The 15,829-nt window shown below is 42.8% G+C and overlaps 1 protein-coding gene and 1 long non-coding RNA gene across 2 annotated transcripts in view; both read left to right on the top strand.

Annotated features, from left to right (window-relative positions):
* Window positions 1–15,829, top strand: part of pdzd2 (PDZ domain containing 2) — a gene marked incomplete at its 5' end in the record, with an annotated part of 91,829 nt that overhangs the window by 27,465 nt on the left and 48,535 nt on the right. The window contains 5 exons of the mRNA XM_080048209.1: window positions 1,300–1,419; window positions 5,637–5,751; window positions 5,889–5,962; window positions 8,448–8,682; window positions 9,271–9,388. Coding sequence (XP_079904335.1) covers window positions 1,300–1,419; window positions 5,637–5,751; window positions 5,889–5,962; window positions 8,448–8,682; window positions 9,271–9,388 — 662 coding nt within the window. The remainder of the gene's footprint in view (window positions 1–1,299; window positions 1,420–5,636; window positions 5,752–5,888; window positions 5,963–8,447; window positions 8,683–9,270; window positions 9,389–15,829) is intronic.
* Window positions 1,791–3,136, top strand: LOC307263572. Its single transcript, XR_013845281.1, has 2 exons — window positions 1,791–2,025; window positions 2,706–3,136. It is a non-coding gene; the product is annotated as an uncharacterized lncRNA (long non-coding RNA).

Raw genomic sequence — 15,829 nt, 5'->3', positions numbered from 1 at the left:
GGTCTCGGCCAGCAGCGGACCCGGGTTCGATTCCAGCCCGCGGTCGTTCTCTGCATGTCACTCCCCTCTCTGCCCCATTTCAACTCTGGGTCTACACTATCAATAAAGCATAAAAATGCAAAAAAAAAAATCTTAAAAAAAAGGTCGTTAAAGAGTTTTATGAAGAAAAAAAAGTTGAGCAAATATTGATGTATGATGATTTCATAGCAGTTTGTGTACATTTTTGCCACAAAAGTGTCCAGAGGTATTTTTTTGAGGGGGGCATCAGGGTTAATCGTTATCAATGCGTTCTTGATATTAGCGTTCAGCCTCCTCCTCCGGCGAGTCAAACAGACAATCCACACTGTTAAAAGTGACTTGCAGCTCCTTGAATAAATCCGCCATTAACTGCCTTGGATTTTTACCTCCTCTGCCCTCGGGGAGACCCACAACTCTGAGGTTTTGTTGTTTGGAGCGTGAAATCAAGTCATCTACTGCAGCTTTTAAGGCTGCATTCTCCTCCGACATGGTGGCCATCATGGACTGCAGCGTCTTTACATCTCTCATCAAAGTGGGACGAGAGAGTGTCCTCCATCCCTGAGATGGAAGTAGCATGGCACGCCTCCTTGCTAGTTAGAGATTCGAGTGATGAATTAATCGGGGCCATAACTGCAGCCAGAGATGCATTAAATTCCTCTGTTAAACTTGTTCTTGATCTCTCAAGCTTTGACTAGCATTGCCAATGTTAGCTGTGTGGCGTTTGCGTTATGTCCGTGAGTTGAAAAAACAGGTAGCTGCGTTTGGTGGTTTCCTCGACATTGGCCCGCCATGCAAACAGTGAAAGTCTCTTTTATGATAAAAAATAGGTTTAACAAAGTTCTACTGCAGATTTAGTCGATATAAACGGCGTGAAACAACAAAACTAAAGAGAAAATTGAGGAGCAAGGACCATCTGCGTCTACCCTCTACATCGCTCAACCGCAAGTCCGTAACAGTGAAATAGTTACCAAATCAAATCTTATTGAGATGGCCAAACAGGGGATAGGATAACACTGACATTACCATTAACATTTAGCATTGCTTTCCTAACTATTTTGCTTATTTTTGTTTGTCCTTGTATGTTGTCTTGTAATTTATCGTCTATTGCTTTCTCTTACTGCTTGTTTGTTTTTATTGTAAAGCAGTTTGTGATGTCTGCTTTTGAAAGGAGCTTTACAAACAAACTCAGAATATTATAATGCTGTAGAAGGGATTGATGTTAATGTTCCATGAAGAAATGGTATTCACTGCTCAGTTTTTGCTCTGTTCATCTCTCTTTAGGAATATCAGATCATTAAGAAATCAGCCCGCTCCCTGAGTACCATTCAAGTAGAGTCTCCATGGCGACTGGCTCAGCCGTCCATTATCTCCAGTATAGTGCTGATGAAAGGCCAGGGCAAGGTGAGTGCACTGCTTTGACATACATGCATTTATTAAGCTGAGAGAATATATTCAGTATTTGGGTTTCAGATGCAGCTGGTTTTAATGTATCATAACATGATTGACTAACTTTTACTTAAAGGGAAAATTCGCCCATTTTCATGTGAATGGTATATCAGGGCCGAGTATATTAGTAGTCTATTGAAAAAAGCCCCCCAAAAATTGATCCGAATTGGCAGAGAGCACAATGATTTCGGATTTAAACTGATGACGCGGGGCTGACGTAGCCGTTTTTACAGTTCCTACAGGCCCCAGGATGCATTGCGCGGGGGGGTACGCTCTGCAGCCTGCCCAGATTCCGAGCTGCTCGCGTTACCATGGAGACATAAACACAGCACGGACCTGACCCGTGTAAGCAGTACAGTAATAGCGCGCTTCGTATTATTTCACTGTTGGACTACTACCACAAAGAAAACATGCCGTCCTATAATGTGCCTAGATGCGCCAACTTTAGGAAACAGAAAAGAAGCAGGAGTAAGCGTAAGCTGAAGATACTAGGCCCTACCTGTTGCCTATTCACCGGCGTGATGCATAGCCCCAGCCCCGGGAAAAAGAATCCGAATAAAGGTAAGCTAACGTGAGCTAAATTGCATAGTAGCCTACTGTAGTTAGTATCAGTGTTTCCCCTACATTAATAACTGTGCTGCCCACACCGCTGTTGAATATTGTGTCCCGGTGTAAGGCTGATAGATGGGGCAAGGAGGAATTAGTCTACCGGTTGTAGCTGTAGCCAAGTTACCTTAGCCGCTAAGCTAAAGTTAGAAGTGAACTCGTGAGGGGGGCAGTAGGCCCCTCTGTGTATCCTTGAGGAAGATTTAGTTGCATTTGCAAGACTGTTTGTGTGTGACTGTGTGTTTGTTTTCCATGTGCATGGTTATTAGCGATGTCGTTAAAATGATCAGCTTTCCAAAACCATAAACAATTGCTATGCTGATGGTGATGGCTGGGTGATTAGCACTGATGTCCCTAGTCTTGTGTCGTCTTGGCTCTTCCTAATGCAAATGCATAGCCACACCCTGGCATACAGTATGCTTGGCTGCTAATATAAACATGATGTCTTCTTAGACAAAAGACTACTATTGTGTTGGTGCACTAACTGACTGACCTATCTATGGTTACATAGTGGTTTGTCTGTTTTATATATTTATTGCAACAGCAACATTATCTTTACAGTATAACACATTGATTTTTCTTTTGTCATCTCTTCAGTGCTGGCCTTGTGATACAATCATAATTTGTCATTTCAGGTGAGGTCCAAAGGAAGATGGTGTATTGTCCGAGGACCACGCACTCTGTTGTGAAGACTGTTTACATCCCGCACACACGCACCACTTCAGAGCATCCCTCGTAGAACTCGTCATCACATGAAGAAGGGACTGCTGCCTGCAAAGTGCTGACATCATCACTACAGCTCCCTCAGCCTGCCCTCCCTCACAACATGTCCAAAACCAACTACAGAAGAAGCTGCTGCTAAACATCACTCAATATTTCAACAGTAACTTGACGAAGGAAGCATTATGCTACAATTGTTTTTCCCAACACACTGGAAACTCAAAGCTTTTGAAAATGTTATTTTTCTTTTTTACATTTGTATATGTACATACTTTACAGTTGTGTGTAGAATAATGCACACTGTTTTACTTGCTTGTTATATTAAACTCTATCTATGCCTTATAAAGTGTTTGATTCTCTGAAACTATTTCACTTTTAGTTGATAAGTCAAACCTATGTATTAAAATGGTTACCTATGCAATGACAAAAAACAATCATGTTTATACAAAATTATTTTTATTTGTAAATACAGTCAAGGAGAATTGACACATTTTCACATGATTAAATCTCAATCAGTGTCCATAGTTAGCAGCAGTATTTACAGGTCAAAATATTTGATCATAGCTCATCCGTAGCTTCTACGTAGCGTCTTCTTCAGCCTGTCGCCTGTAGTGACCATTTGGAGATGGATATTTGGCTCTGATGCGCTGTATGACACAATCAGGTAAGACGATGCGGTGCCCTTGCCAAGCATCTCCCCTTTGGAGCACCCACTCAATCAAGAACCGACGTGTGACAAGTCGATTATGTCTAAAGAAATTAAAACACAAAACAAGTGGTTACTCTCCACAAAGCTATAATGTAACAATAGCAGCCAATGTAAGAACAAAAGACTGGTTATTTTATTTGACCTGTTGTAAAGGGTTCTTCTGAAAAGTGCTATAGACATGCTAAGTGCAACATCAGTGCAATGGCTCAGACAACACAATGTGACAAAGATAACGTTACAACATGCTAGAAAAAAATAGTGTTACTCACTCAATGATCATCTGCCCTCCCGGTCTTGCTGGTATTTGTTGTCTTTTCCAAATTATTTTTGGGATATTGAAAATGTCTCTCGGTTTCTAATGGTGGTCCAGTTGTATTGTCTTACAAGGCTAACCCTAACCAAGGCTGAAACAGCTGCAGCCTCGGCCTCTCTGCATACTGTATTTCCTCGCTGAATTTCTTCAGCAGTGTAGGCTTCTCTGGCCCAACTAAATACCCTGCTGGTTCATTCCAGTCAGCCAACACACTTTTTAAAGTATCCTCATCCATATCGTCTGTGCCCGTGTGAAAAGATGCAATTTTCAATGCAGGAAATGATACAAGTAAACTGTCACGGACCATGGGCATGGACAGACGGTTTGTTTTGGTTCGCACGTGCTTTTAGAGCCCGCCCCCTGGATTCACAGAGAGGGGGGTTGGTGAGCTCGGCTCCAAGAGTCTGTAGTCTGCACGAGCTCTTCCTTGACACGGAAACGTCACAGAAACGTCACCGGTGAATGGATTTTTGAAGCTCGGCCCCCGCGAAACGGACGATGTTGAAAAAATACACGGGGATATAATGCAACCCAAAGGATATTATGGTAGATGAGTTAAGGTTGAAAATCGGCGAATTTTCCCTTTAAGTTATGTGTTTGCTTTTGAATTCGAAATTGGTGAAAGGCTTTCCTCACCAAATGAAACAATGTTGCTGCTCCATCATACTATTGCCAAATCCTGGTATAACCTACTACCTGGTGTAGCCTACTGTCACAAGTCCTTAATGTTATGTCATGCAGGACATGAAGGTATAGAAGATCTCCACGCACTCGTCCGCACTGAATGAGACCAGACAGGGCTTTCATGCGGTCGCTGTTTTCCTAAAAGTAATAGGAGAGATTGGCTGTACTCATGTTCAACCTATTTTATTTGCAGAGGATTTCTATGAACTCTTTTGTTTTTCTGCGTTTATTGAGAGACATTCTGCAGCAGACTGTTCAATGACACGTAAATACTAGTGCTGTGTCTGAAATCGCGCACTACTATACTTACTCTTACTTTTTTGAGTGCACTTTGCGCACTTTTGACACACTCAAAACTTTGCGTTTTGAGTGTGTCAAAACGCAGTGCACTGTAAATTCCTTGGTTGTGTACTCAAAACGGTCTAAAACTTGAGTGTGGACCGATGGACACTTTCCACACTCAACGGCCGCCATCTTGCCTACGTAGCGGAGAGGGCGGAACATTAAAATCAAAATAGATGAGCTTGAAGCAACCGTGGAGATGGGCGCGCTCTACAAAAGATACATTACACATTTGTTTTGTTTTTCCGTACAATTACACTGTTTAACGTGCCTGTTTTGGCTATCGGTAACGCAAGCAAAAAATAAATACCACCGAAGAAGAACCGTCAAAATGCACAGTAATTTCCGGTAGGTGCGCGACGGCAGTTGTGACAGTACACCGTAGAAATGAGAGCACTAAGCCTATAAGTAAGTGTACTGTAGGGATAATCAAGTGCACTCAATGTAAGTGTACTTATGTAAGTGCGCGATTTCAGACACATCATAGGCTTCCTGTGACTGGTGCAGATAGGGTTCACACCAGTGATGAACCGCTCCACAGTTCACTTTCAAGCAGATCAGAGTTGTTTAGTTCAGCAAGAGGTTTCGGACTGTGTTTAAACCAACCCAAACTAACCACAACAGGAGATTAAACACTCCAGGGTTTGTACCAGCACAAAGTGCATTAAGTGATACATTGATCCCTGTCTGTGTTAGCCTACAATATTTGAGATGTTTGCTGCATATTAGAAAACATGATACTGACTCCTGTGTCTTTGCCAGTCCTTTCTGACATTTATTGAGATCCAACTTCATTAGGGCCTGGGATTCAGTATTGTTGGTGGGCGGGACTCAGCACGTGGTCAGATGGGGATTTTTGTCAAAACCATTTTCCCTCATGGAGCTGCAGCAGCTGATGGACGACTGAAGGAAGGTAACCACTTTAATTTAATTTAACTGAATTAAGATTGTATAAGGAAAACAAAATCCATAGTATGGAAGAAACAGTGATTTACATGTACACGTGTGCTGATCACCCATCTCAGTCTCATTGTATGCGTCCCTGTGTAGGAGACGAAATTCTGGAAGTGAATGGAGAGTCTCTTCAAGGACTCACACACCAACAGGCCATCCAGACATTCAAGGTGAAATGCATATTCACAATGGGTTTTGTCTAACATTGTTTATGAGCTTGTTTAATGAAAGTGTATTCCTGAATCCTTTATTAGTATTTTATAATGCCTCCGTGGCGGCGATAGCCGTGGCCAGAGGCTTTACCTTTTCAGGTTTTCTGGGCCAATCTTGGCGCAATATCTCATGAACGCTTTGAGTGATGTTCTTTAAACCTTGCACGAATGTCGAATCTGGTGGGGGGGGGGGGCTCGTGGTGTAGGGGCTAGAGCGCCCTTTAGTGACAGCTAGCCGGTGGCCCTCACTTCGCCTCGGAGGTATACGTCAGCTAGATGGGCAAATCTCCCTCCCCCCAACGTCAGATCAATGCCCTTTTTTGGTACGAGGAAATGAGGCGGAGTCAAACTCTGACAAGATGGCGACGTGCATAGGCCAGGACGATTGGATGCAGTTGAAATAACTGAGATCAGCCCGATGCTACATCCATTTTAAATACTATCTATGGTTGCCCTCTGCACGTACACAGGCAAAGAGAACTGCCCCTTTGTAGCGATCACTCTTTTCTGGTTGGATAATAGCATGGGCCTATCATGAGCCAATCTTTTTTTTTTTATATATATATATATAAAATTGTTCGGGCCTACGAAGATCAGGGGCCTATGTTGAGCCATTAAAAAAAGATCGCACTGTTTTGTATTTTTGTCAAATGTTCTGTCCATCACTTGATATGAATGTTTGTGGCTTCTGATTGGTCCAATAAACAAGTGACCCACGTGGGCACCATTACACAACAGCCAATAAGAATGTAGAGAAGTAGTTTGCCATGTGTCATATACTCATATTCAAATGCCATTGATCAAGTGACAAGAAGGTTGTGGCTAGCTAGCTAGGTATAGATATCTGAAAAGTAGGGCTGTAACGATACAAAAATTCACGATGTATCACAATTTCTGATCCACAGTTCGATACATAAAACGATTTTTTAAATTTTAAATGCATTTTATTTGAATAAGCAATGAACAAGGTGACGTATTAAGCCCCATTCATTTAGCGAAAAGATTTGAGTGCCATCTTCCAAGTCGTTAAGTGTCCCGGCTCTCCCGCGTGTCAAATGGGGCGCAGCTGCGCGTGCAGAGCCGCAGACACACACACACACACACACACACACACACAGAGCAGCTGATAGAGAAAGGCTTGAAGACACATGTGCACATTTACTGCAAATCACGGCCTTTCGCCAAGTTATGACCATGTACATCGCGCTTGCTAGTACATTAATTGTGCAGCACTAAACATAAAAAAGGTGTGGAATGGCGTTGTTAAGGCCGGCTGCCTTAGCCATAAAGCCATTTTTGGTAATGGGGGTGTCACCCTTGAACAACGTCTTAATAGCGGTGAAGCAAGATTGACATTTACCACGTTGCTAAAATTTGCTGTTTATTTCCTGGGCTCTTGTTATGTCAGTGCCCCCTGCTGGACAAGTCTGGAATTACTTCCTTGTTTTTTGGCCGCCCCCTAGCAGCCCTAACTCCTCACAGGAATGGGCTAGAGACTTACTTGTTTTTTGACATACTCAGAAATTGATGCTCTACAAGTCGCGGGCTGGATTAAATCATCTCAGGCCGTATGCTTGACAGCCCTGCCCTAGAAGGTCCAGGTTCCCCACCACTGTCTCCCAAATTCCTGTGAAATGGTTTGCCCATTCATTAAAATAAATACTCTGGTGTTATCTGGCTCAGAGGGACCAGTCACTCAGTGCCTTTACATGCAGACTCATAATCGGGTAACTAAACGAATAAGACTTCAACAGGACTTTTAAAATGCATGTAAACACCTTTATCCGATCTACTTCGGACACAAATCGGCACAATAACGGACAAGAGAAGTCGGATAAGAACACCTAGATAATTTGTTCATTGTCGGCATTCTCTCTGCATGTATACAGGGATCGGATATCGCATATCGGACTTCTCGTTCTGTGCTTGTGTGCCTGCGCGTAATAGGCTACACCATGGGTTGTTGCCGGAAGAGAACCGGACGTGGCTCTTTCAACACTTGTTGAAAGCGTGGTTGAAAGGGCTACAGCGCCACCTAGCATAGTGGAGACAGCCATGCATCGGACATTGACATGTATACTCAGACAAGTGACACGGTCCGTTCGAGTGTCTAGTTCGATATATGTGATAATCTAATCTAGTTGTGCCATGTAACCGCACTGACTGATACGTTTTGCGCTCCATACAAACCTAGCTTTTACACATTTTCATTGTGGGGGCCTACGAAACCTCTCAGCCCCAAGGCCTAATGGCAGGGAAAGGCAGGCCTGTCGGTAATGTCTGTGCGCTGGGAAAAAAATCCTGTGTTAATTTGAATCAGCCTAGGCTGTTTCAATTGTATGCTCACTGTGCATGTGAGCATGAAGATGTATACTTACTTCATCACATTTTTGGTGAAAGACTTGGTCAGAAGGTAAAAGCTAAAAAATTATTCTTCCAACAGCAATTGAAAAAAGGTGTTGTGACACTGACGATTCGAACTCGTCTGCGCAGCCCCAGCTTGACACCCTGTCCAACCCCCACCATCCTGAGCCGCTCCAGCTCACCCAACTCCAACACCAGCGCTGGGACTCCTGTCCCCTCAGGGGCCCCTGTCCCCTCTGGGGCTGAAGAGGCTGATGGCCGCAGGGCTCCCGGTCCGAAAGACTGCATCATCATGGAGGTCACACTTAATAAAGGTCTGTAAAGTTAAGAGAGAAGCCCTGACACCTTTGGAAAATAACTTTTTGGTTTTGTCTTCACTTTCTGTTTGGAGATGTCCTGCTAGTGTATTTTCCTGACACAAAGGAAAAATGTATATTTGAATCTTGTTTTTTATTTAAAACAATATTGTAGAAAGCAGCACACTCAGTGAGTGCTCAGTGAGTGAGTGAGTGGCAACAGCATTTTGTTATTTTAAATGCATATTGTTTATGATACATGTATTGTATTTATCATTCAAAGGTCAAACTAACATATTACCAGGTTCACTGGTGCAAAGAGTTATAATTTATCACAGACATAGGAGTGGAGCTGTGAACAAGGTGCACATCTCCGCAAAAATATGTGGACGCCTTAACATTTAGACCATGTGTCATAGTGTGGTTGTGATTTATGGGATGTCAGAACCTTGCTGAAGAGAAGAGCATTAGTGAGGCCATGTGTTCCAGGTCAACCCACATCTGTTGGACCAAGCTGTCATACTAGAAAGTCTTGTGAAATGTTTGCAGTGATGGCTAAATTGTTTCTTGAGAACACTTCTTAATGGATGTTGATTTGTTTTGTAGAGTTTGCTGTTGGTTTGGGGATTGGAGTTTGCTGTCTGACTCTGGAGAAGTGTGCTCCTGGTATCTACATCTATAGCCTGGCACTGGGATCTGTGGCCAAGATGGACAACAGGCTCAGGTAACAACTTAAGATTTCTGTGAGTTAGAAACTGATGGACAAAGGTGAAGATGAAGATAGAAATAAGCATACTTTAATTTGAGCTTGTTTAATGAAAAGTGTATTCCTGAATCCTTTATTGGTATTTTATAAGATAATGCCTCCGGCCTCGGCTATCACTCAGTGCGTTTACATGCAGACTCATAATCGGGTAAATAAACAAATAAGACTTCAACAGGACTTGTAAAATGCATGTTTATCCTTTATCCGATCTACTTCGCACACAAATCGGCACATTAACGGACAAGCGAAGTCGGATAAGAACACCTAGATAACTTGTTCATAGTCGGCATTCTCTCTGCATGTATACAGGGATCGGATATCGCGTATCGGAGTTTGCGTTCTGCGCTTGCTCGAGAATCCCTGCAGAGGATTTCACAAGGAAGTGGAAGGAGACGACGTAAAAAATAGTAGGGTTATTGCATAGATAGTACAGTCATATGAAAAAGTTTGGGAACCCCTCTCAGCCGGCATTATAATTGACTCTGCTTTCACACAAAAAAGATAAAAGTGGTATGTCTTTCATTTACCAGGAACAGCTAAGTACTGGGATGTTTTCCAAACAAAGATTTTTTGAAAAGCAGTATTTAGTTTTATGAAATTAAATAAAATGTGAAAAACTGCAAAAATATGGGAACCCTTGTGGTTTTGCTGATTTTAATGCATGTAACAGCATGTAAAACTGAGGACTTTAAACACAAAATTGGTTGGATTATGTTGTTAAGCCTTGAACCTCATACAAAGGTCTGTTTAATCATGAGAAAAGGTATTTTAGGTGCCTAAATGCAAGTTGCACTTCTCTTTGACTCTCTGCAGAAGTGAGACAGAATGGGATCATCAAAACAGCTCCCAAAAGATCTTAAAAACAAAGATTATTCATTGTCATGGTTTAGGGGAAGGCTACAAGAAGCTTTCCCAAAGGTTTCAATTGTCAATTTCTACTGTAAGGAATGTTGTCAGGGAATGGAAGGACATAGGCACAGTTGCAGTTAAACCCAGGTCTAGCAGACCAAGAAAAGTACAAGAGCGGCATATGCGGCGGATTGTGAGAATGGTTGCACACAACCCACAGATCACCTCCAAAGACCTGCAAGAACATCTGACTGCAGATGGTGTATCTGTACATGGTTCAACAATTCAGTGCAAAACATCTGTATGGCCGGGTGATGAGAAGGAAGCCCTTTCTGCGCCCACGCTGTAGCGAAAGGAGAAAACTGCATTCCAAGTAAAACACCTGCTACCTATTTTCAAATTTGGTGGAGGTTCAATCATGCTGTGCCCACTTCAGGGACTGGGGCCCTGGTTAAAGTGGATAGTCGGATGAATTCAACCCAGTTTCAACAGATTATTCAGGATAATGTTCAAGCATCAGTCACAAAGTTGAAGTTGCGCAGGGGTTGGATATTCCAACAAGACAATGACCCTTAACACAGTTCAAATTCCTGCAGAGGAAAAAGTACAATGTTCTGATATGGCCGTCGCAGTCCAATGACTTGAATATCATCGACAATCTATGGGATGATTTGAAGCAGGCTTTCCATGCTCGGCAGCCATCACATTTAACTGAACTGGATCGCTTTAGTATGTACGAATGTTAAAATAAATACCTACATCCAGGATCTAGACACTCATCACAGGCTAAGCGTGTAAGACAAGAACCCAGGTGTTAGTTCAAACAGACCATGAGACACAGACACAATGATAGACAGAGACCAAGAGATAATTTTACTTGCCAAGGACAAGGAGAGCGGTTACAACAGGTTGTCACGTTGTCCATCTCTGAACCAACTCTAAACCAACTCTCCTCTCATTGGGCTTTTTATTCAATCAACTGGTGCATACAGAGCATGGATTTGTGTGTGCGTTTCAACTAATGATTGACTAATGTCTCTGGGAACTTGTTTGTTTATCCCAGCTGGGGCATGGCAGTGTGTCTTGACTGCTGGAAACCTGGTCACTCCTGGTCATGGCGATCCCAGAGTACATAGTTCGAAACATCATGTATCAGCTCACTTTAGACACATGCTTACACAATGAAAAAACCCTACATTTCCCTCCTGATTTCCATTCTTAAGCATATTACAACATTTAGCCGTTTTCAAGGGCATTGGACATTGATTATCTTCCGTCTTTATTCATTTCAGTGATTGTTCCATTCTCTAGGGGGCGGGTCTTCATGAGATCACACAGTCTGACTGTCGGTCAGTGCGTGAATCAGCTGATGTTGGTATGTTAGTGCAGACGTAACAATCCCTTTATCTTGTGGCGTTGGCTAGTATTGAGGCATATTTGTACCAGGCATTTGTGTCCAAAACATGTTGTGGTTCTTTGAATCTTGTAGGTGCCGTTGCGGCATGTCCCATGCAAAGGATTTCCTCAGTCCAGGTACTCCCCCCATCTAATTGTAGTGGATCAGTTGTTTTCTTCACCGGGTTGAGACATGTTTACCCACTATAAGGATAAATCCCTTTGTAGCGGACTTCCACCACTACGTCGGAGGGGAGAGGCAGCACCTTTTTTTCAGTGTCTTTCGTGTATCCACATATATCATTCTGCAATCTTTATGGCTGTGGGCGTGGTCAGGAGTGTTCATGACTCATGTGGAAGTGTCAGCTGTTGTTAGGAATGTTCAAGTCTTTCTGTAGTGGGTGACTTGGATATTGTAGTTCTTTTGACTTTGGCTGTAGTTGGAAGTTTTGTCAGTAGGATTTTGCAGGGCCTTTCCCAGTGTGCAGCTCCAACTTTGCACTTCACCCCCTTGAGCAACAGCTTGTCTGATGCAGCTCCTGTTGGGACATAGGAAAATCTGGCAATTTATTTGCTCTCGTAACTTTGTTAGATTTATAAAGAGTTGTGTCATTCATTCGGTCAGTTCTCTGTTCTCTGATTCTGCATCATCACATGTTTCGACGTCATCAATCAGATATACATACTCTACACAAAAGTTTTTTGAAAATTGTGTAAAGTTGTATGTATGTATGGAATACATTTGTTATCATAGCGACATCTCCCTACTCTTGAGTCATTGCTCGGCCCATGACTCATTCTAACCACTATTTTATATATATAAAGTTGCGTGGTAGCACTATTTTTTAATTAATTCTATAATTTTTTATCTTCTCCAAGTATAGCTTGTTCTTCTATCCATTTCCGTTTGGTTCTCTGTCAGGTGCTCTGTCTGCATATGCAAAAACAATTGCCTCACAGATGCTTTTCTGATCACAAGGGGAGGTTTAAAATAAAATCTTTTTTTCCCTTTATTAAACAGTTTGGAGAGACAAAGTTGAAATGGGGTCAACACTTTGCTCTTTGAAGACCCATTTCACATATAAAATAAAATAAAAAACTAATAATGTCTTTCATTTATAATTATAATTTTATCTAGTCATTTTTAAATATTCAACATAATTCCTATAAGTAATAAGTATACTAGATAAGTATCTCGGTAGAACCTCCACAATTCACTACTGTTCATGCTTAAGACGTTATTATCTTACTACTCCTTTATCTGATTTATATACATTCAAGCCATCAATGTTAATTTAGCTACAAGTCTATTCAATTACTATTTCACAGTTTTAATTATTTTTATTTTTTTATTTTATCCATGTCTTTCAATTCATTCATAATTTCAGCAAAACATTTTTTTTTTATCCAAACCTCTATATATTCAACTTTTCAACTACTTTCCTACTAAAGAAACCTTTTTCAATTTTTTCAATTCTTCATACTCAGCTATCCAGTTTAGCATAAGCTGTTTCAGCATTCACACGTATTTTCAGCAGGAAATGCATTTTGTAGTTCACATTGTTTTTTGCTGCTTTTTGTCAACAATTTTTATCGGTTGGGACACTGCTTCTCAATTTATTTGCCCATTTGATGTTTAACTAATCTTAATTCGGTCGGGGGCCACATTCTTGGGATCTCTGTGACCTTTGTGGGGCAATTTTTCTTTGCAATGCCTGGCCATGTGGTTTTCTTTGTTGCATCTGTAACAGATGCATTTTCCCTCGGCATTTAGTCCTCTCCTGTATTGCTCTTTATTCCTGTCTGGGCCTGTGCTGTGGCTTGCCATATTGGCTTGCTCTCTCTTCATCTTCCTCTGTTTCTTTCGAGCTTCCTTTGCTTCTTCTTTCTGCGCTGCCACACTCATACTTGGTGCGGTTTCCTCTTCCTCTCTGATTTTAGCCATTTTTGCAATTACCTCTGCCTTTTCTTGCTTCTGCCTCATAATTTCCAGTCTTTCTTCAGCCGTATGTATCCATAACATGGCGGCCTCAATTTCTAACACACACCTCTGTCTTTGCCTTTCCAACCGTTCTGCAGCCTTTGTCTCTACCTTCTCTTTCAGTTCCTTACATTGCTCTAATACCAACTTGTTCTCAAACCCATATTCTTTCTGCCATTTGTTACAGTATCTGGTGCTCCTGGGCCATCGCTTCATCATATATATGAGCTCAGGAGTCTTACTCTTTCCGTTTTCCATTTTGCCACTCTCAGGCACGTTCTCATCCAGCGAGAGACGATGGCCTACGCAAGTCTCGGCGGCCCACTCAGCGGCCCGCCCAGCAGCCTACTGATAACTTTCGTGCCCCCGCCCGCCCGTCCTCCGGGCAGCCTCGGGCCTCAGAACCTCACCGGTACCCCCCTCCCCCTAGAGGCCTGGGGGCCAGGTGCTCGGGCATCAGGGCCGGCCGCTGGCTGTTTTTCAACCGAGCTGCTTCTATTAGCAAACAGGGAAGCTATAATAATAGCTACAAGCGCCGGAAGGGAGCGGGCACGCTAAGCGCTGTACAGTGTTACCAGTAGCCTATGTGACTGAACTCAAATATACAACAGTGTTACCAGGAGCGGACGCGAGAGCGCAGCCTTCACTGGAAAGTGACTGAAAATAAATACACAGCAGTGTTACCAGGAGCGGACGCGAGAGCGCAGCCTTCACTGGAAAGTGACTGAGGTCAAATACACAACAGGGTTACCAGGAGAGGACGCGAGAGCGCAGCCTTCACCGATAAGTAACTGAAAATAAATACACAGCAGTGTTACCAGGAGCGGACGCGAGAGCGCAGCCTTCACCAGTAAGTGACTGAGCTCAAATATACAGCGGTGTTACCAGGAGCGGACGCGAGAGCGCAGCCTTCACCAGTAAGTGACCGAAAAATAAATACACAGCAGTGTTACCAGGAGCGGACGCGAGAGCGCAGCCTTCACCGATAAGTGACTGGAAATAAATACACAGCAGTGTTACCAGGAGCGGACGCGAGAGCGCAGCCTTCACTGATAAGCAACTGAAAAGATACTTTATTATTATTATTATTTTTTTTTTTTTTTCAAATGAAAAGTTTACCAGCAAAAAAAATGTGGCAAGAAACAGCCGAGCTGTCTCTATCAAAGGGAAGCTATATCTTAGCGGCTACACACAGTGGGGGAAAGCCAATTAAGCTGACCCACCATCAAAGTAGCGGCGATAGCTCCTTCAGCGCTACACAGCTAAACAGCCCCTGGAGGACGGACTCACCGTTACTCCGACCTCTTTGGTCGCGAGGCTGCACCGTTAGCAGTTAGTTAGCACAATCCTTCCAAAAAATACGAATGGGTTGTCCGCACGCGGTACTCTCACTGCGTCGCGAGAAGATGAAAGGAACAGATCCTCTGTAGACACCGGGCTATATAGCCCTTCCGGTGTCACGAGGGTCACAGGTGACTTTTTTGGTATAGGTACTCGAAACTGCGCATGCGCTAGATGTATATCCAGTGCTTAATGCACCGCCTCTGGCGGTCAGTAAGGATGAAATAGAACACTTTTTGGCACAATGTGACCGTTTTAAATAAGTAAAAATGTTCTGTGGAAGCTAACATTCAGCTTGACTCTGAGCTAGACTGAGTTTTCTGAGCCCCTGGGCAAGGTGCATGGCAAAAAGAGGCCCTTTCACGATGCTGCAGCAGGACCAAGCTCTTGGCTGTATGTGTGATGTCATGATATATAGGCTTATATGAATTGTTGTTCGTTTAATGTTTTCAGGATGAGACTAGTAAGCAGTGTTTGCATTTAAGAGATCGCTAAAATGTATAATTCAATTAGCCTATACTGTATATATCATTGTTTAACAGTTTTTTATTTTTTTTTGGGCAAGTGAACACAACATTCGGGCAAGTAAAACATTACCTGTACTTGCCCTATGGGCAAGTGCATTTGAAACCTTAGTGTCAACCCCTGTATATCAAAGCTGTCTCTGAGCATCCACGAAGCGCCAGTTCAGGATCAGGGGGGATGTCCTTTCCATATACCACAAATGTCAGACCAATATCTTTGTGAATGAGGACTATGAGGACAGAGGCAGACAATGTGTGTTAGAGAACCATCTGAACCTCTGCATCTGTCACATAATGGAGACATAGACG

The sequence above is a fragment of the Ammodytes marinus genome (genome assembly GCF_949987685.1).
Source record: "Ammodytes marinus genome assembly, chromosome: 2".
NCBI lineage: Eukaryota > Metazoa > Chordata > Actinopteri > Uranoscopiformes > Ammodytidae > Ammodytes > Ammodytes marinus.
This window is presented reverse-complemented; position numbering and strand designations above follow the sequence as displayed.